The sequence below is a fragment of the Saccoglossus kowalevskii genome, chromosome 9, assembly GCF_978046115.1.
Source record: "Saccoglossus kowalevskii chromosome 9, keSacKowa6.1, whole genome shotgun sequence".
NCBI lineage: Eukaryota > Metazoa > Hemichordata > Enteropneusta > Harrimaniidae > Saccoglossus > Saccoglossus kowalevskii.
Genome location: NC_140649.1, coordinates 10,083,805 through 10,100,707, shown reverse-complemented (window position 1 = coordinate 10,100,707; position 16,903 = coordinate 10,083,805). Strand labels below are relative to the sequence as shown.

Genomic DNA, 16,903 nt, shown 5'->3' with positions numbered 1-16,903 from the left:
CATTTTCTGCATTTATATAAATAGTGGAGTCCTAAATGTCCTGGATACTGACTGTGGTCGGAGAATTGTATCATAAATAAGTAACATGTCTTTGAAAGCATCTCGGTTCAGAATACTTGCAGATGTATATAACACTGTCGACTCCTCGCATTAATTATAAATACATGCTAGTTTTGAAGAAAAAAACGAACGTTCTCAGAGTACGATTAGAACCAGAACAGAAATGTCGCGAACACCAACTGTCCATGATGACAGTGTGGATGAACATCTTACATATTCTATGACTTCCTACTGTATTTCACGAGACACTTATTACAGCTTGATGTTAGATTACGCACACGTGATGTCCCTGAAGACACGTGATATATTCGTGATAGTGAGATTACTTTTAATTATCTAAACTTAGTCCAGCTGCGACGTCTATACGTCACTCATGACGCAGTAGACACAAAGCAATGTTTTGTTTAGTATTTGAAGAAATAAATACAATTACGTTGTATTCCAATCTAATGGAGTAGTACGTTTTCTTCACTGCGTTGTATTAAACACTGAAGTTTGTGTATGCATAGGCATCAGTAACCCCAAAACATTAAAGAAGTCCGTCAAATAATTCCTGTTACTGTGTCATTACAGAGATTGCAGTTTCATTGTAAATAATTCAATGATCGAGTGATTGACGTTTTTAGTGGTAACATCATCGTGTGAATCAGCCTGTCTCTGGTTTGCCCAAAGCTATAATCATAACTCCTAGTTTATAACGTGCACTTCTGATAATTTGCGAGGTACTGCTGTGAGTGTGTCAACAACTCGTACGTAAGCGTTTTATTTTCACTTAGCAAGGTTGCCGGCGCAAGCATAAACCGACTTGCGCACATCGGCTACTTTTTTTTCTCAAAGTATGTAATCAAATCACGTACTTCCTACTAAATGATTACACAACTTCTGCAAAATAGATCACACAGTCTTCTTAAATAGATATGCCAATCATATACTTCTGACAATCATCTGCATACACGTGCGATTGAGTTTAGTTCAGCGTGAACTGTGATTAACCCCCCCCCCCTCGAAAAAGCCACAGTCGTCAAGCAGTTAAATAAACAATGTATTTTACATGCGTTGTGTACGTCGTATGGGACCCATGTCGAAAACGGCACGGTAAAACTTTGTCACAATTTTCTTACAGGTTGAAGTTTGATTATAGTGTTAAAACTAATTTTTTTTGGTAATGGACAACTTGTTTTTCAGTGATAACACTCGACTGGTGGGGGCAGCAATGATAACAATAGAACCGATCATGAAACAGCGACAAGGTACAGCAATGCAACTGATTAGCAAATCAAGCAAAATTTCACAATCAAGGCAAGCTAATACTAATAACCACAATGTACAATAATTGTACATTCCAAAATAGATCATTTACTGGGTTTTAGTGCGCTAGATATTCTACCTGATTACATCAGCGGCTTGCTCAAAACGTGTTCACGACACTCTCATGCGTACACACGAACGTAATTTGTTCAAACATTTACCTTCCGTGTAATGGTGTGATAGATATATATTTGGAGGGCAATTTTAGTGATTATTACACGGTTGGCTACAAACAAGACGGTAGATCGTATGACGTATTCGTAAAAAATCGACCACGTGACACGAAACCCGCCAATTATCTCTCTGTGAATAGGTCACGAGCTAATTCGATACTAGCTGAACATTTCTATATCAAATATCAAGTCGATACTAAACCGGATTTTACATACTTGCAAAGTAGCTACACAAACACGTGTGTAAAATCTCTGAGAGAAATAACAGCTTAAAATAAAATAAAAATGTTTGAGCAGCAGATTTTACGATGTCACTGCCACCTAGTGTCAACATTGCATCCAACTACATCTGTTTAGGAGTGTGGTATGTTTTTTCCTGAATCCATTCATATCGTATATTTTTGGTTACAATAACTTTCATCTACAGTGTCGATTCATAATTGCAAGTTACTTACATAAAGTAATAATTCAGGAAGTAACAATTATCATTTTGGTCAGAAGTGTTCTCCCACGAATTGTTTGAACAGCATGGTGATTCATTAGCATAACACTACGGCCTAATTTACATAATAGTATGACGCGTGTACTTACAAGGCCTGATAACCTATATTAGGCATGATAATTGCTTAAAGAGAGACAACTGATCAGTGAATTTTATGTAATTTTTAATTCAGAAAATGACAAAACGTGTTCAAGAATAGTTTTACTGTTTGTGCGCTATTCACTCCCGGAAAGTTGTTGCTGGCTTTTATCCATATTCTAATCACGAATTACTCGTCCTTGTCGCGAGTGATTTATTTACGTACTTACTATTGGTATATTTTACATTTAGATTCTTGTGAAACATATAATGCACTTTTGTAATAACTTCAAAAAGATTTCAAAAAAATCCTTGTTTAAATTAACTATACGTTATGTCGTAACTATAAAACAAGTGCAAATATCACTTTTGCGATTTTAAGCGGCGAATTGATTCAGATATTTACCTTTGTAATCGTTTATTTATCCAGTCTTTCTCATCTGACTGACATAAGTCGTAATATATTGTTCTCTGGCTCTTATATGGTTTTCCGATTATTACCAGAATGCTTTCCATCTGTATGATTGACTGGCGGTATGCAGCAGAGATAATCAAATTTCTTCTGCTAACTATGAACTATGTCCTGCTATGAACCTTCAAGCAGCAAAACGTCTCGTGTAAATATGGCAGTAAAGCATTGTAACCCAGTAATTGAGAACGTATTTGCTGAATTTACCTGTGGGCATTTGTATTTCTATCAAGATTACAAATCAAACAGTCGTTGGAATCATAACCAAAACTAAACAAAAGTACGCAAGCAAACGGAAATTCATGATCAACCGAAAAATTGCTTAATCTTGGATCAGCACTGTTGTGCCATATTTACGCGCCTGTAAAAACAGCTGGTGCGAAAGCAAGACTATAAGATCGTTATCATTTTGTCGGGCTCAACGTACATCAGCGTAACTTTTCTAGTGAGATAATGATTATATCTCATGTTTGCATGTGTTCTATGTGTTGTAGTGGTCTGAATATCCCTTTACCTCTTACCGTATATCATGGATGTATAGAAGTCGAGATTATGTCCATCCGTTTGTTATGTGGGTATTTAGACGATAAGTATTTTTTTCAATTTGTCAGTAATGACTTTGATATTGTCTTGTTTCTATTCCACAGCTCAAAACATTAAATGCGAATGAATATTCGTGAAAGGTGAATGCCAGCATTTGCTGTGATCATGAGTAACAACAAACAGCCTTAGTTGCCGGAGGTTGGGATGAACATTTGTATAACTTTGTTCTACCATGAACTTATTAACAATTATATGGACGTCGATCGCATTGTACTCGTTTCAGTCAGGGTTCTAAAATTGAAACTGCTACTAAATCGTGATAGTCTCTGATACCGGATACGAGAGGTCAGAGTTCAATGCCTACGAAACGAGTCAGTATTTTTCAGTATTGTTGTCATTTTTGTGACATTTTCATAGTGTTCCTGGATAGTGGTGGATTACTATGAATCCCATGACGTCATTATAAAGATCACGTGGAGCATTCTATCCCTGGACGCGAACTATACACGTCTGACCATAGCAACCTGAGTCGGGCCCGATATTCAATAATTTCTAAGAAGAAAATATCATTTGTACTAAAAAATTATGAACATAGACTCGATTCTAAGTCCGTAAGCTACTGTTTTCGTCTATGGTTTATATTTTCGCCTTGTAGTTATTATATGCTGCCATCAACGGTAAGATACATGCATCTAGCTGGGACACCCTTGTAATCACGAATTTGAAATCGAGGCTTACTGCCTCGTATTACGTCACGTATCGTGATCGAACTTTCTCTAAATTATAGGTTCTGCTACTTCATAGCTGAAAGGCTCGGGAGTGTCGTTAGCGTACCATCACAATGTACCTTTTGACAATAATTTGTAATCACAGTAATCGACATCGATGACACGTGTGTCTTACGGACGACGGATGAGAATGAAATGGGAAGCAATAACCGTGACGACTATGTCAAACAAGTGAAAGAAAATGCGGTATCAACTAGTCAGCACACGGTGCGTGTCCAGTGTTACCATTATAGTTATTACGGAGAAACCGGGAGACACGTACACGAACTACAATATTCAAGTTATATGTTATTCAGTTGTCAAGAGCCCGAAAGTTAAGTCGTAACTACGTATCACGTATTACGTGTAACTCTTGCGTAAAACCTGTGGTAAAAACTGTGGCTTGTAATCATGTGATGCATGTTCACGCTGCTATATAATTTTATTCATGATAAAATACTTGCATAACGCGTTTACATGAATTTGGTAAAGGTTAAGTTACGCTTAAGAAATTTTGAGAACATTTGCACACTGCACAACGCTTCGAACCAACTTAAAATTCTCGTGTGATAAAAAGAAATATAATTGTTTTTCGAATCTTCTTTACCGTCCATGTGCGGATGACTCGTAATAAATACCTTAACATCAAATGGATATTTTCCATGTTTGGGCTAAATAACAGATCGACGAATGAAGGCATGATTTCTGCACGGGCCGTGTGAGTCCCAAGTGGGTCCCGACTAACGTGAAGCAACTGCTGTAATTCTTCTGCAAACACAAAAGATTGCAAATTTCGGCATGTACCGAGATCCCATAACGTGAACGTAGCAAAAGTACATTCACTTAGATATAAGGTCTTGTTCGTCCTTTATTTGTCATTTACGTTTTAGGTGTGAAATGAAATGTGTACAAGTTCATGGCTGGGTATCCACTTTTAATATTTATTTTTTTAGCCAAGTTTCCCACATTTCATTGCAATGCTTGAATATTTGCAATGCGTGAATGTAAGGCAATACTTTACTTGGGTTCAAAACTGAACGTACCAACTTTACGGCCCGAAAGTAGTTTAAAGTATTATCACCTTTATGACTTTTGATTCAATGCACATGCAATGCAAACAGATTCTACCCACAATGAAATCAATAAAATGTTTCTTTGCAATTCTAACACTGTAACGTTCTCCTCGTAATGGCTGTTAAAAATTCGAGTCGATTCTAGGAGGTTAATAGCCTTATCAACAGGTAATATGTTATATGTCGTTGAATACTCGGGAGTAATATAAACAGAGAAATAAATTATATCTCTAGCCAAGACACACTTTAAAGCAGATTGATAGCGTTTTGTAGATCGCATTTTATTAGGATCAGCTCCATTGAATATTGTGTTGCTAGCATGCAAAAGCAACCCATAAGTCCTAATCGTTGTTTCAAGTTATCATAATATCACAAAATCTATTATAACAGATTCAACCAAATTGATAGTTACAGCTCAACTTTTGAAAATAATTACTTCTCAATTTAATCATCAAACCGCATGGAAATTTACTCACTCACTCACGTGTTTAAGCGTTTTATTTTTACTTATGTGTCTGTTGAATGTGAATATTAATTTCGCCAAAAACATAAACAATAAGTACAGACAATTGGAATGACAATATCATAGTAAACAGAAAATGAAAAAGTAAAAGCGAAAACTCTTAAATTATAATTTGGTGAGGGTCACAGATGTGGTGTTACACTACACGAGTCACTCCCTTGACGTTGAGTGCATTTGACAATGCGCCGGCTTCAGATTTCTGCCAAAGTTTTCCCAGATCGACAGTTTTGTTCAAAGTATTTTCCTCGGATCTCGATGTTCTGATTGGTTAAATCATTTGATTAGTATTTTTTATAGTCTTTTTTATATTTATAGTTTTATTTAACGACTACGTGTTTTTGTTGTTTTTAGTTTATGTGATTTTCATCCTTAGATTTGTACATTTTTGAGTTATGTGTCAATGTGAAGTTTACATTTAAGTAACTCCCCAATATTCTCATCTGACAATGTGTACATTTCAGCTTTCCAGTGCCAATGTAAAGGGTTGTAATCTTGTTATTTTTTTCTAGCCTGGCAATATCCTGTTCAGATGAACCATTATGCTTCCAGCGGTCATGGATACACTAACATTCTCATTTGTTTTTTTGTCATTATATATCATCAATTCTTAATATAGAAAACCATGAATTAATTGAGTGGTGTGTATAAATGTTTTGTTCTGTGATTTTATTACATTCAGAAGTAGGCTGAAATCTGAATTTAATGGCTGGTATTTGTTATTTGGGTGAAATTCATCACGTGTCATCAGTTGTCATATAATGTATATAGACACTAAATGGCTTCTCCAATCGATATTTGTAACTGCTGTATTCAGATTACATACATGTTATTTAATTCTGGGGTGATTTGACAGGCTAGTTGTTTTGTAGCCTGGTTGCAAGACCTGGGAGTCTGGGAGTCTGGCAAATTCGTGACCTCACCATGCTGCGTCGCCGCCCTCGCGAGGGCGCCTACCTAGACTACGTCGATCCGATTTCTGACATCGAGACTAGAATATGATTTGTTTTCGTCTCGATTCATTTTATCAGTGTACTCATTTTTGTCTGACAGATTGTATTTTGTCGGCACACTCAAAATATTTGTTTTGATGTTCGTAAATACATTGATGCTAAAGGGTTCAATTTCTGCATCAAGAAGTTCGTCCGCCATTTTGTAAAACGTTCCAAACTATTATTTCACCTCCTGTAATGGGTGGGGACAACGCTGATTGGTGCTACTAATCGCATAAATGTAGGCATATTCTACCACAGCTTTAAATAGCGTGGTAGCCACCAGATGCCGCTAGATGATACCGGGGAGTTACATGAAAAGAATGTCCATAGTTGTATAACTCTGCTTTCTAAGGTGCAATATACTAGTATGCAAAAGCCTCGTCTCTTTGATTGCAAACTATACTATTATCAGGGGGAAATCTCTTCTCTCTGGGGTTCTCCACACTTGTCAGGGGGGAATCTCGTCTCGTCTCTCTATCTCGTCCCCTCGAGGTACGGGATCGGGAAAGTCACTTTAACTTTACAGTCAAATAAGACACACACAACGAAATACGTTTCAGCTCTCGTCTTAGTCGGTCTTTTGGAGCACTCTATAAGACACAGCGCCCTGGGGAAAAGTCCCCAAGACTATCCAAGGCTGACCCAAGACTAGCCCAAGACTGGACTGCCTCAAGGCTCGCCCCTGGACTCTCTCGGACTGCGTCTGTCGTGGAGTCTTCGCCAAGACCAACTCAAACTCTCTTTATTCATTTTCCAAACTCTGACCAATTACAATGCAGTAAAAAGACTCTAGGGCGTAACCTTCAATCATAAAGCCAATCACACTAAGTACTGAATACGTCATATCTTTTGATTAATCGTTCACTACATTAATAACTACGGATGTCAGAATAGCGACGGTATCTTGTAATTAGTTCCAAACCACTGAGCCAAGTTCCGTCCAAAACTTCAAATAGGCCTACACGATGACAGACATAACACAGCAATTCGCTAATAATCATCTAATTAAGTCGGTTAACAGATACGCAAAAACAAATTCATGACACTATATCCACGGTACTCTTACGTCCATGCTTTTCACCATTCGCAAGTAAAGTAATAGGTCTCCATTACCTACCACTATGAAAGAAATTAATGTTATTAATATAAATTACTCATCATACAAGTACAGAGCTTGTTGTGTATAATTCTCTATCTCAAATCCCGATCAGTTTTGCAATAGCACGTTTCTAAGTATCTCGTAAAACCCGAGATCTGTTAAATCTCGCGAGACTTTCCCAACTATTACAGTGTGCTTAGATTGAAGAGTCGCACGCATGTCTGTCGACATGTCTTTAAGGAATTTGTTCGACACTGCTCAATATACGTACATGCATGGTGAATTTATACAGGAAGGCCACATAGAAACATGGGCGATGATCGTTATTTGTTTGTTGGGACTTTTTTTACTTTTCTGCGCATTCTTTCTAATCCATACATGTTATTTTGAATGGTAAGTAGGAATTGCTTTCCCTATTACGTAATAGTGTGCGGAGGTACATGTGCCCCTGTACGTCCATGGGTTAAACCTCAGACTGTATTACTAGTCTGAGGTTAAACCACAGGCCGTCCTTAAGTATAATCATGGTGCTTTGTTTTTATCCATAGTACACGGTTACACCGTGCATAGTATAACGAAATCGTGGTGTAACTTAAATTTCCAGACGACAGAAGTCTTTGTCAGGTTGTGTTGTGACTGGTTGATTTACTCATTTCTATACTTGTTTATTCGTATGTTACTCCATAGTTTTCTCTTCTTAGTTCCAACAACAAATGTTCTGTTGCCCTGTTATCGTGGGTATACTGATCAGATGAAATACTATACTTTATTTTCGCTGAAAGAATGATTCCGTGAAAATAAAAAATAGCGAATATACTTCTTTCCTTATATTTCACATTCAACTCATCAAAAATCAGTGAAAATAAATTCCATATAAAATGCCCAAAAAGCCTTTTCAGCAAAAATTAAATCCAGCTAAAATAAAATATTTCACAGTAAACGCCTAGAAGTCAAGCGTAACACGTGTTCATTTGACCTTGATCTTACGTGGCTCTACATTGTTTACAACCATCTACGGTCAAAGTTACGTAACGTCTGCGTGGCTAATCACACAAGGTTATTGACCTTTCATTAAAACAGTCCGTGTGACGTCACGGAATGCATTGTTCAGTGTTATCATGGATGTACTAAGAATTCTTAGTACATCCATGGTGTTATCAATGAATGAGTTGACAGAAACAAACTACCTACATGTTGAGTCTGAAGCATACTCTAGTATTCTATTTACAAAGTGAAGTTATAACAACGCGTTGATTTCCTTCTACAGGAAAAATAATCATGTAAAAGGGCTTTCGTTGCCATGGTGATAAAAACCCTGACTTTATACCACCGTCTCTCGGTTAGTAAGTACACGCAGAACACCGATTTTTGTAATTACCATGGAAAATTATAGAATCAGTTGGTATGGCAAACAAATCGTGAAATGTTGGAGTAATAAACTAGTCTGCTCTGAAAACTGTTTTTTTTTATCACCAAATTAGACGTAATTATCATCATTGAGATCACTCAAGGCCATATTTGCTTGGTAAATTTATTTTAGGCGGACCTTCCAAATTCGGCTTTCTACTTGATAAGATTTCTCATGAACTCTTATGATGCTTAAACTAATATTCATGTTTACAAATACATGACAGGGCTGTGCGGCCTTCTGGCAATTTAATGCGCTATTCTGGTCAGTGAGAGGGTTTCTACAGATCTTATAATCTGGGAATTAAATTTTAAGGATGGATACATTCAACCCTAATGAAATATATTTTTTTAATTGTTTAATAAAAATTCACATTATTCATTTCAATACCCTGTGACTTAACCGTAGACCCCAGAAAAAGGACTATAAGGGTTAATGTACGCATTTCATTTCAGTTTCAATGACCCACTGAGGAAAGAACCGGAAATGCCGTTACCGTGCCACAACAAAATACCTTTCGTAATTCCCGCAATCGTCATAGATGAGGTGTCTACAGGAACGACAAAAGAACCTGAAACGAGAGGCACTAACCATAACGAACATACTAAAGAGGAAGATGATCATCACTGGTCAAAACTTGTCCCTCCAACGCATGGTATAGCAACGCAGTCGCAACCGGAACCGGAACCCGTACTAGTAGTGGATCAGCATCAGTTGACACGTGTTCTGTGTGACAATAAAGATGGTCAGAATTTCCACGTTAACATTCGAAATATCAGCGACAGTACAACTCATTATAACAAACAGTTCACTATCGTGGCAAATGAATATCAAATTTTATACGAACTGAATCGCGGGAATGTTTCAATATTGCAGATACACGTAAAAAGTAAAGACTATTGTGTAACCATAGAAACGGAAGATGAGTACATCTCGAAGCTGTAAAGTTGTTTCAACACTCCGCTATATACACTATTCGAAATACTGTCAAAAACGTAGTTGGCAATTAACAGTACGTAGCAGTAATTAATTCACCGCACATGCGCATTTGCAATCAATTATGTCATGAAATTAGTAACAATTTGCGGGGTATAAACATAATATAATGTACTAAATATTAAAAATTCTTATATTGTGAGAATTAGTAATTACAGAATAATTGTATCGGTCCATTACATATTGTGCAATATACTAGTAGGTAGAAGTCGCCACTGTTCGTGTTCTACATTCGCCTTAGAGGGCGCAACACTTAGTTATGACAATTCTCCAGCTTTTTAATGACGTGGCGCTTTTGGGACGTTTATGTATAGGGTATAACCAGGGTATTCGGACTCTTGTGTGTAGAAATTCCAATCTAAGATGACATTTGAAGAGGCCGCAGGTCGGGAATTTTATATACAGAATACAACGAATTTGAGGGCTTTATCCGACTTTAAACCCGCCACCCCAAATCATTTTTAAAGATATGTGTTTTTGGGAAAGCTCACCTTTGTGTAAAACGTGGTCAGTGTTTGAGAACAACGATATTTGAAATGAGTCAGACTCGGAAACAGATCGTGTATTGTATATAAAGTACTGCGATAGAGCATTATGATTGGTTGAGAAGTAATAGGTGGGTTTTAATTGGTGAATTGAAAACTGTTAACAGCGTTGATATCGTTTTGATCTGCAGTCGTCCGTCAGATAAAAAAAAATAAGATTTTGAGAGATTTACTGTTTTCTAAATGGCGAACGACTAAATTAGGCCGTTTCATAGAATGGCATGTACGTCCATTCTCCTTCCCAGAGATCCTTTCGGCCAGAACACCGAAAGTATTTCTGCCACCACACAGCGCCATTTTGTGGCAAAAACCACAAAACTTTTACTACGCTAATTTTTTGGTAATCATGCCCTGGACGTGATACTGTGATTGAAGATGGCGGAAATGCGATTCTAGGGCAATAAAACAAGTATTGAGCATTCAGCTGACAACATGCAAACATGTATATTCTGATAAAATAATGTCTGTTTTTTTTCTTACGATTTCTAACTAATATTTTTCTTTTTTTCAAAAAAATTATGTAAATGTCCAAACAAAAAAAAACACCATTATGTTTAGTGTTTTTTTTAATAAGAGTCTCCATTTTAGTAAAGTCAAATTAATCAAATCGTCGTTGCAAATCGAATGCACCCAATGTCACCATGACAGTCATCGCCGAAGGGAGAATGTTTGTGTGTTCATTGCCACGATGAGCGTACACCAATGGGCGTGCTCGCGGCGATGACATTGCCCCCGGTGTCTGGACTCTAGTCCATCATATCTGCACGTGTATACGACTGCGCATGCTCATCAATAAATGACAACAGTTTATGGTACGTGCAACTTATGTTGTAGATCTCCTTTGGTGTGTTATCTTATCGCCTCTTTTAATCTATAGAATGTTTGTTTTATCATCTTGACCTTTGACATGTCATTTAACACTATCATTGCAATAAATATTATTGTCGACACATAGCTACAGACGATACATAGACGCGTTAGTATATTTTTTTTACATGTTATTTTACTATCATTAATAAAGAATGTATAAGTTACAATATAATATTTTCATTTTAACCATACATACAATTAACAATCTGTAATCGAGTTTTAACGCTAAATGTGAAGAAATTACATGTGATGTTTCGTTAACAATTGTAGGTCAGTTGATATTGATGCAGCTGTTCTTGAAGTTGATGCGTGTTTTGGGGAATCATTATCAAAATTTATATTTGTGAGTGTTCTGGTACGTGAAGCCAAAGTGATAAGTATCCATAACAATATCTAAATTATGTCACTTGTTTTTTTAGAGTCGGTTGATATAAATGATGTCACGCGCTAGTATTAGCACGAACCAAAACACTCTGATTTACAGAGGTCTTAACTCGCACGCTATTTATAGCTCATATGCGCTAGGACTTCTGGGAAGAAAAGTATAGCCAAATGAGAGTGGATTAAATAATTCGTGATGCCACGAGTATAATAACAATACAGCTTTCCCATAGGTCGCGCCCTCTAGTGATAAAGGGTTTTGTAAACAGTGCGGGTTTCGTCTATCAGGGGTTGTTAAGGGTGGGTGGTTCGTCAGGTTGAATATACGGGAAGTGGTTGTAACGGGGAATGGGTAACTCGCAAGGCAGTGAGTGGTACACTAGGATCGCTCGACACTTATACGCACCATTCAATCATTAAGACATCAGCAGTATAGTACAGCCAGATATTTATTACCACTACAATCGTCACCATACGCCCCCTGTCCTCTTCTCCCTTAATACGCTGGAACCCCCCATTTTTATAAACGACAGTGTTAATCGTTCAACCAATAGTCTAAATATTTTGCATGCGTTGTCATGACGGCATGTGGACTCCGCCAGTGAGGGCGTCGCCCCATGTGACAGTTTCGTGATGTAAATGAGTGAAAAGAAGGCCACATAATTGTTGATAATACAGTTAAATAAAACATAGTTACTGTTGCAAAAATCTAAATGACGTACGACCACACAACAAATTAAAGATGTCACTTTGAACGACCATGGCCACGATTTCGCCCGATTACGATATGTTACAGGAAAATAGTTTTGTAGGATAACGCGTGGGTATAGTTGCTTGCTAGGCATGCAAATCACAATGCAAGTTTGTAATTGATAAGACATTGATATTATTACGGGTGCTTTGAACGATTGTATTCAAACATCATGAGGCGCAGCCGAACACATAATCGTACTCATCCCCGAACCAAATATGTCGATGTAGGGAATTCATTATAGTTACTAATCACCACCACTAGAATTGAGAAAAAATAGCTAAATTTCGGAGCTCCTTGTTGAAATGAATTTACTTACAAACTGAGGTTTACATTATCATGTAATAATGTAAAACTACGACGTCATTAAAGCTTCTAATTCTAATAGTGGTGATTTATAATACTAATCATAGTTAATGCGGAGTCCTTTATTTGGATTATATTATCCCGGGGTGTACAAACAAAATGAATATACGTTAAGTGGTCGCGCGAGAGGAAAGAAATAGACACTGTGGTTAGGTTTCAGTCACGCACAGAAGCTCACCAGCAAACGACATGTGAAAACACTCAGGTATGTGAATTGTCAAATAAAAATGACTAATATTTCTTAATGATCAAGATTAATGGTGGGTTCGTTGTTTAAACGATCGATACAAATGTACCCCATATTGAATATTTACACACATTCATTTTCGGATGCTCGTGCTTTGACCTCATTACAAGCTCTGCTAAGTTATCGTCTGACAGCAAAGCTGCACGTGACACCGATTGACCAATGAGAATGTGGAGTGTCAATATTAGGCAGCGTATGATATTATGGTAATCATTAACGAATCCAAAGACTTGCACAGTCACGAGGAGACAGTCGGATCTACATCGCCGGTATTTTCAAAACAACCCATTTGCCGTCATTTTCATAGTTTGTACGTTTCACACAAACGAAAATTTGGCATTTCTCTGAATTATTTTCATTAGTGTAGAATTTTAAGCTGTAATCCGGCCATTGTCAAGTTCAAGTGGAACCAAAATGGCGTACTTGAGGCTATCACCACACGTTGTTCTACTCATACTGGTATTTGGTTTGATTGGGACTGTTTTGGCTGGACACGGTACGTACTCATTATAGCTACGTTGTACGGAGTTGCGAAAAGTGGGTAATAAGGGCTAAAACGGACTTGTTCCAAACAAAAATGGTTAAAGAACGCCACGGTATCGGACCAACCTGATGCGTTCCATTGTTTAAGCGGCGGCGGTATTTTACGCATTTCAACCCACACTACGCTATATCTTTTGATCTTGTCTTATTTTTTGGCCTGGTATAAAAGAAAAACTCCGGGTCGTGAAATAAATATATGTATACACAGTGAAGTGTGGCCTATGTCAATCGTTTCAATTAATCGCGGATAGGAGAAATATAATGAAATATAGGAGGGAGGTGATAGAAAAACACAGACAAAATATATAAGAGAAATATGATTTTATTTGAAAATATTATTTTATTCACGGAATTCCTACATCGAACGCCCGTGCGAGAGATAACATTTTCTGCAGCCTTGCGAGTGTTGGTCACCTTGCTGTATGAACTTACGCAATCATTGTTCGATATTAACAACTAAACTATTTTGACTCTCGATATTTTAGTCTTTTTTTTAACAAAGAACCAACGCTAAAAGTCGGATCGTCGGGATAACGTTTTTCTTTTACTTTAGAACGCTTACATAGCAACTTGAACGCCATCGGGCGATTCCATTCCCAAATGTGGGCATTCCAGTCGTGCATTTTCATCACTGCCCGCAAATACAACATTACAGATTCAATTGTACTCAGTACTCGGTAAGATATTAGGGAATACTAAATATTGACAAGTTTTAGAAACATTTTGAATCGGCAAAGCAATTCATTTGATGTTCGACAGTAATCCCTGCTATCACGGGGACGCGTCTTGTACCGTCCGCCTGGGCTCTCAATAATTCGGCCAAGTAATCCGCCTGGGTTATCTGATGCTCTCATTTTTACGCGTCGAATTTAGGCGTGATCGCGACGCAGCGGATAACAACACCAAACTTTGTATACAAACTATGTTAGTCCAAGAAAATAATGTTGGATGGTGTGTCCGATTTTAAGTGACTGGGTCAAAGTCGGGTCATGGTCATTGTTTATTTTATCTTAACGTGATAACAAAAATTGCAGTCTACGGAGAGGTGGTGAGCTATGCGAATATAATATTATGTTCATGTTTTCGTGAGATATGATGTAAAACTGACGTCATAGTTCCAATTATTACGACGAAGCAAATACGACGTTTTTATTTTGTGTCACTTACAGATGAGATCGTGATACAGTTATTAAACACCAAATTGGCATACACAATGAACAGATTTAATATGACATGATTAGGTCAAAGTCAGGTCAAGGTCACTGTTTGTCTGAAAGGAACACATTATTTAAAAAAAGCAGTGTAGTATTTGTTGGCCACGAGGAGGCAATGAGATGAACTAATATACACATATATGATACCATATCCGGAAGATTTGATGTCACCATGGCGTCAATGTTTCAAAACGTTTCCTTTTTTTCATTCACAATATGAGCATAAATGGTTGGTACATGTATAATAACATACTACAAACTACAAACTGTACATCTTTGTCTTCAAGTGCGGATTACACATCTAGATATATTTTAATGAGCGCTGAGAAGTTTGTCTCAGTTTATATGACGTATGGTTAGCATGGATGGATGTATACACAGTCAGCTGGCGCACACGTGATAATAAAATAAATATACGATGTTCACTTTATGGGCGCCGCCATCTTGAATGCAGCATAAAACTAAATAAGAGACAAGTTGTGAAACGCGTTTTTCAGATTCCTACAAATCTGGATAAAAATACCAATCTTTCATAAAAATACGATCCGTTGGGGTTATATTAAACCAACCGATGACAACGTTCGGCCGAATTCGGCGTTTTTGTGTGGAAAAATCCCTTGTATACGAACACCTAATTACACTAAGAACATAGAACACTTTACTGCAGTATTTGAAACCGAAATTGTCATCTGACTGTAAGGCCGTCGCTGATTGGCTGGTGAGCTGGAATGACATTTTTTGGTTTCAAATACCCCAGGAAAGTGTTCGATGTTCTTCATACAGGCAACAGGAGCAGGTGTGTTTTATTTATCGGTCTAAGTTCAACAACCGATGACCCTTTTATATCAAACAAATGCAAAAAAATAAATTATAGTCTGCATGGTAGGTGGAAATATAACCTACTTATTCTATTTGACATCAAAAGCTATTATATTAATCTCTTACGGAGTCGTGTATAAGAAGACAGACATATTTTAGGAAAGATTCAGGTTACAATTTACTTACGAGAAATTATGTATTCAAAAAATAAAAGCAACTACTAAATTATGAAGTTTTTTATATTAAAGATATGTACTAACTGATAAATGAGGTTACACTATTGTCATGTCAGACACGTCAAATGAATCCACTTACTACTCTGAACTGTAATTCGGACATATGATATTATTCTTTATGGACTGGATACGGCTTTTGCGGCCCGAGGTCGTGCGGCGGAAGCGCCCGAGCTTACGAGCGCGCGTAAGCCGTACGATCGATGGCAGCAAAAGCCGTATCCAGTCCATAACGGTTTTATCATATACCTTATATGAAAAAAAATCTTTAGTTATGTTATTTTTTCGCTCGTCTGGCCCAAAAGAAAACCTATTCGATTTACTGACCGTCCGACAACGGACGTTTCCTGGAGCTGATGTTGTAGCCACGTTGATTTCACAGTTGTTAAAAACCGTCGTCGGTGAACGAGAAACAATTGACAAGAATCAGTTTAGTTTACAGTTCCAGATTCTGGCGTAGCTCAATTAAGAATATCGAAAATGCGCCGATGATCTTCCGTTGGGAGACAGTGTCGTCACAGTCAGCTGGCATCGGTGTTGCTGGGTGTATCCAGCAACACCGTTACCAGCCGAATTAGAGTATCGTAGTGCTGTAAATGGGGCACAAAAATGTCAAAGACGTGGTCAAAATGTCAGTCTTATAATGAAAATTACGTAGCGATACTATGCTTAAGGTGGCGCTGCACAATGATTTATAGAAATTTTAAACAATAAACTACACTACTAACAAATACGTTAATTTTGTCATGTCATATACCATATGAGAGCTTATTTTGCCAACTTTTCAACAGTATGATGTATTTTTATGTGGTTGCTAACGCTATCGAAAATGAATTGAAAATGTCCGTTTTTGATTAAATTGTATTTAAAACTATTGAACTTTCGAAGGCATAGGTTTATCGAATGGCAGTTTGACTTGTTTAAATAAACATATGTTCACTAG

At 37.3% G+C, this 16,903-nt stretch overlaps 1 protein-coding gene across 1 annotated transcript; it reads left to right on the top strand.

Annotated features, from left to right (window-relative positions):
• The first annotated feature begins 7,800 nt into the window (after positions 1-7,800).
• Positions 7,801-11,578, top strand: LOC102804626 (uncharacterized). Its single transcript, XM_085503726.1, has 2 exons — positions 7,801-7,980; positions 9,451-11,578. Exons 1-2 carry the CDS (start codon positions 7,805-7,807, stop codon positions 9,938-9,940), a joined length of 666 nt encoding a protein of 221 aa, XP_085359852.1. The 5' UTR covers positions 7,801-7,804; the 3' UTR covers positions 9,941-11,578.
• The last annotated feature ends 5,325 nt before the right edge of the window (positions 11,579-16,903 follow it).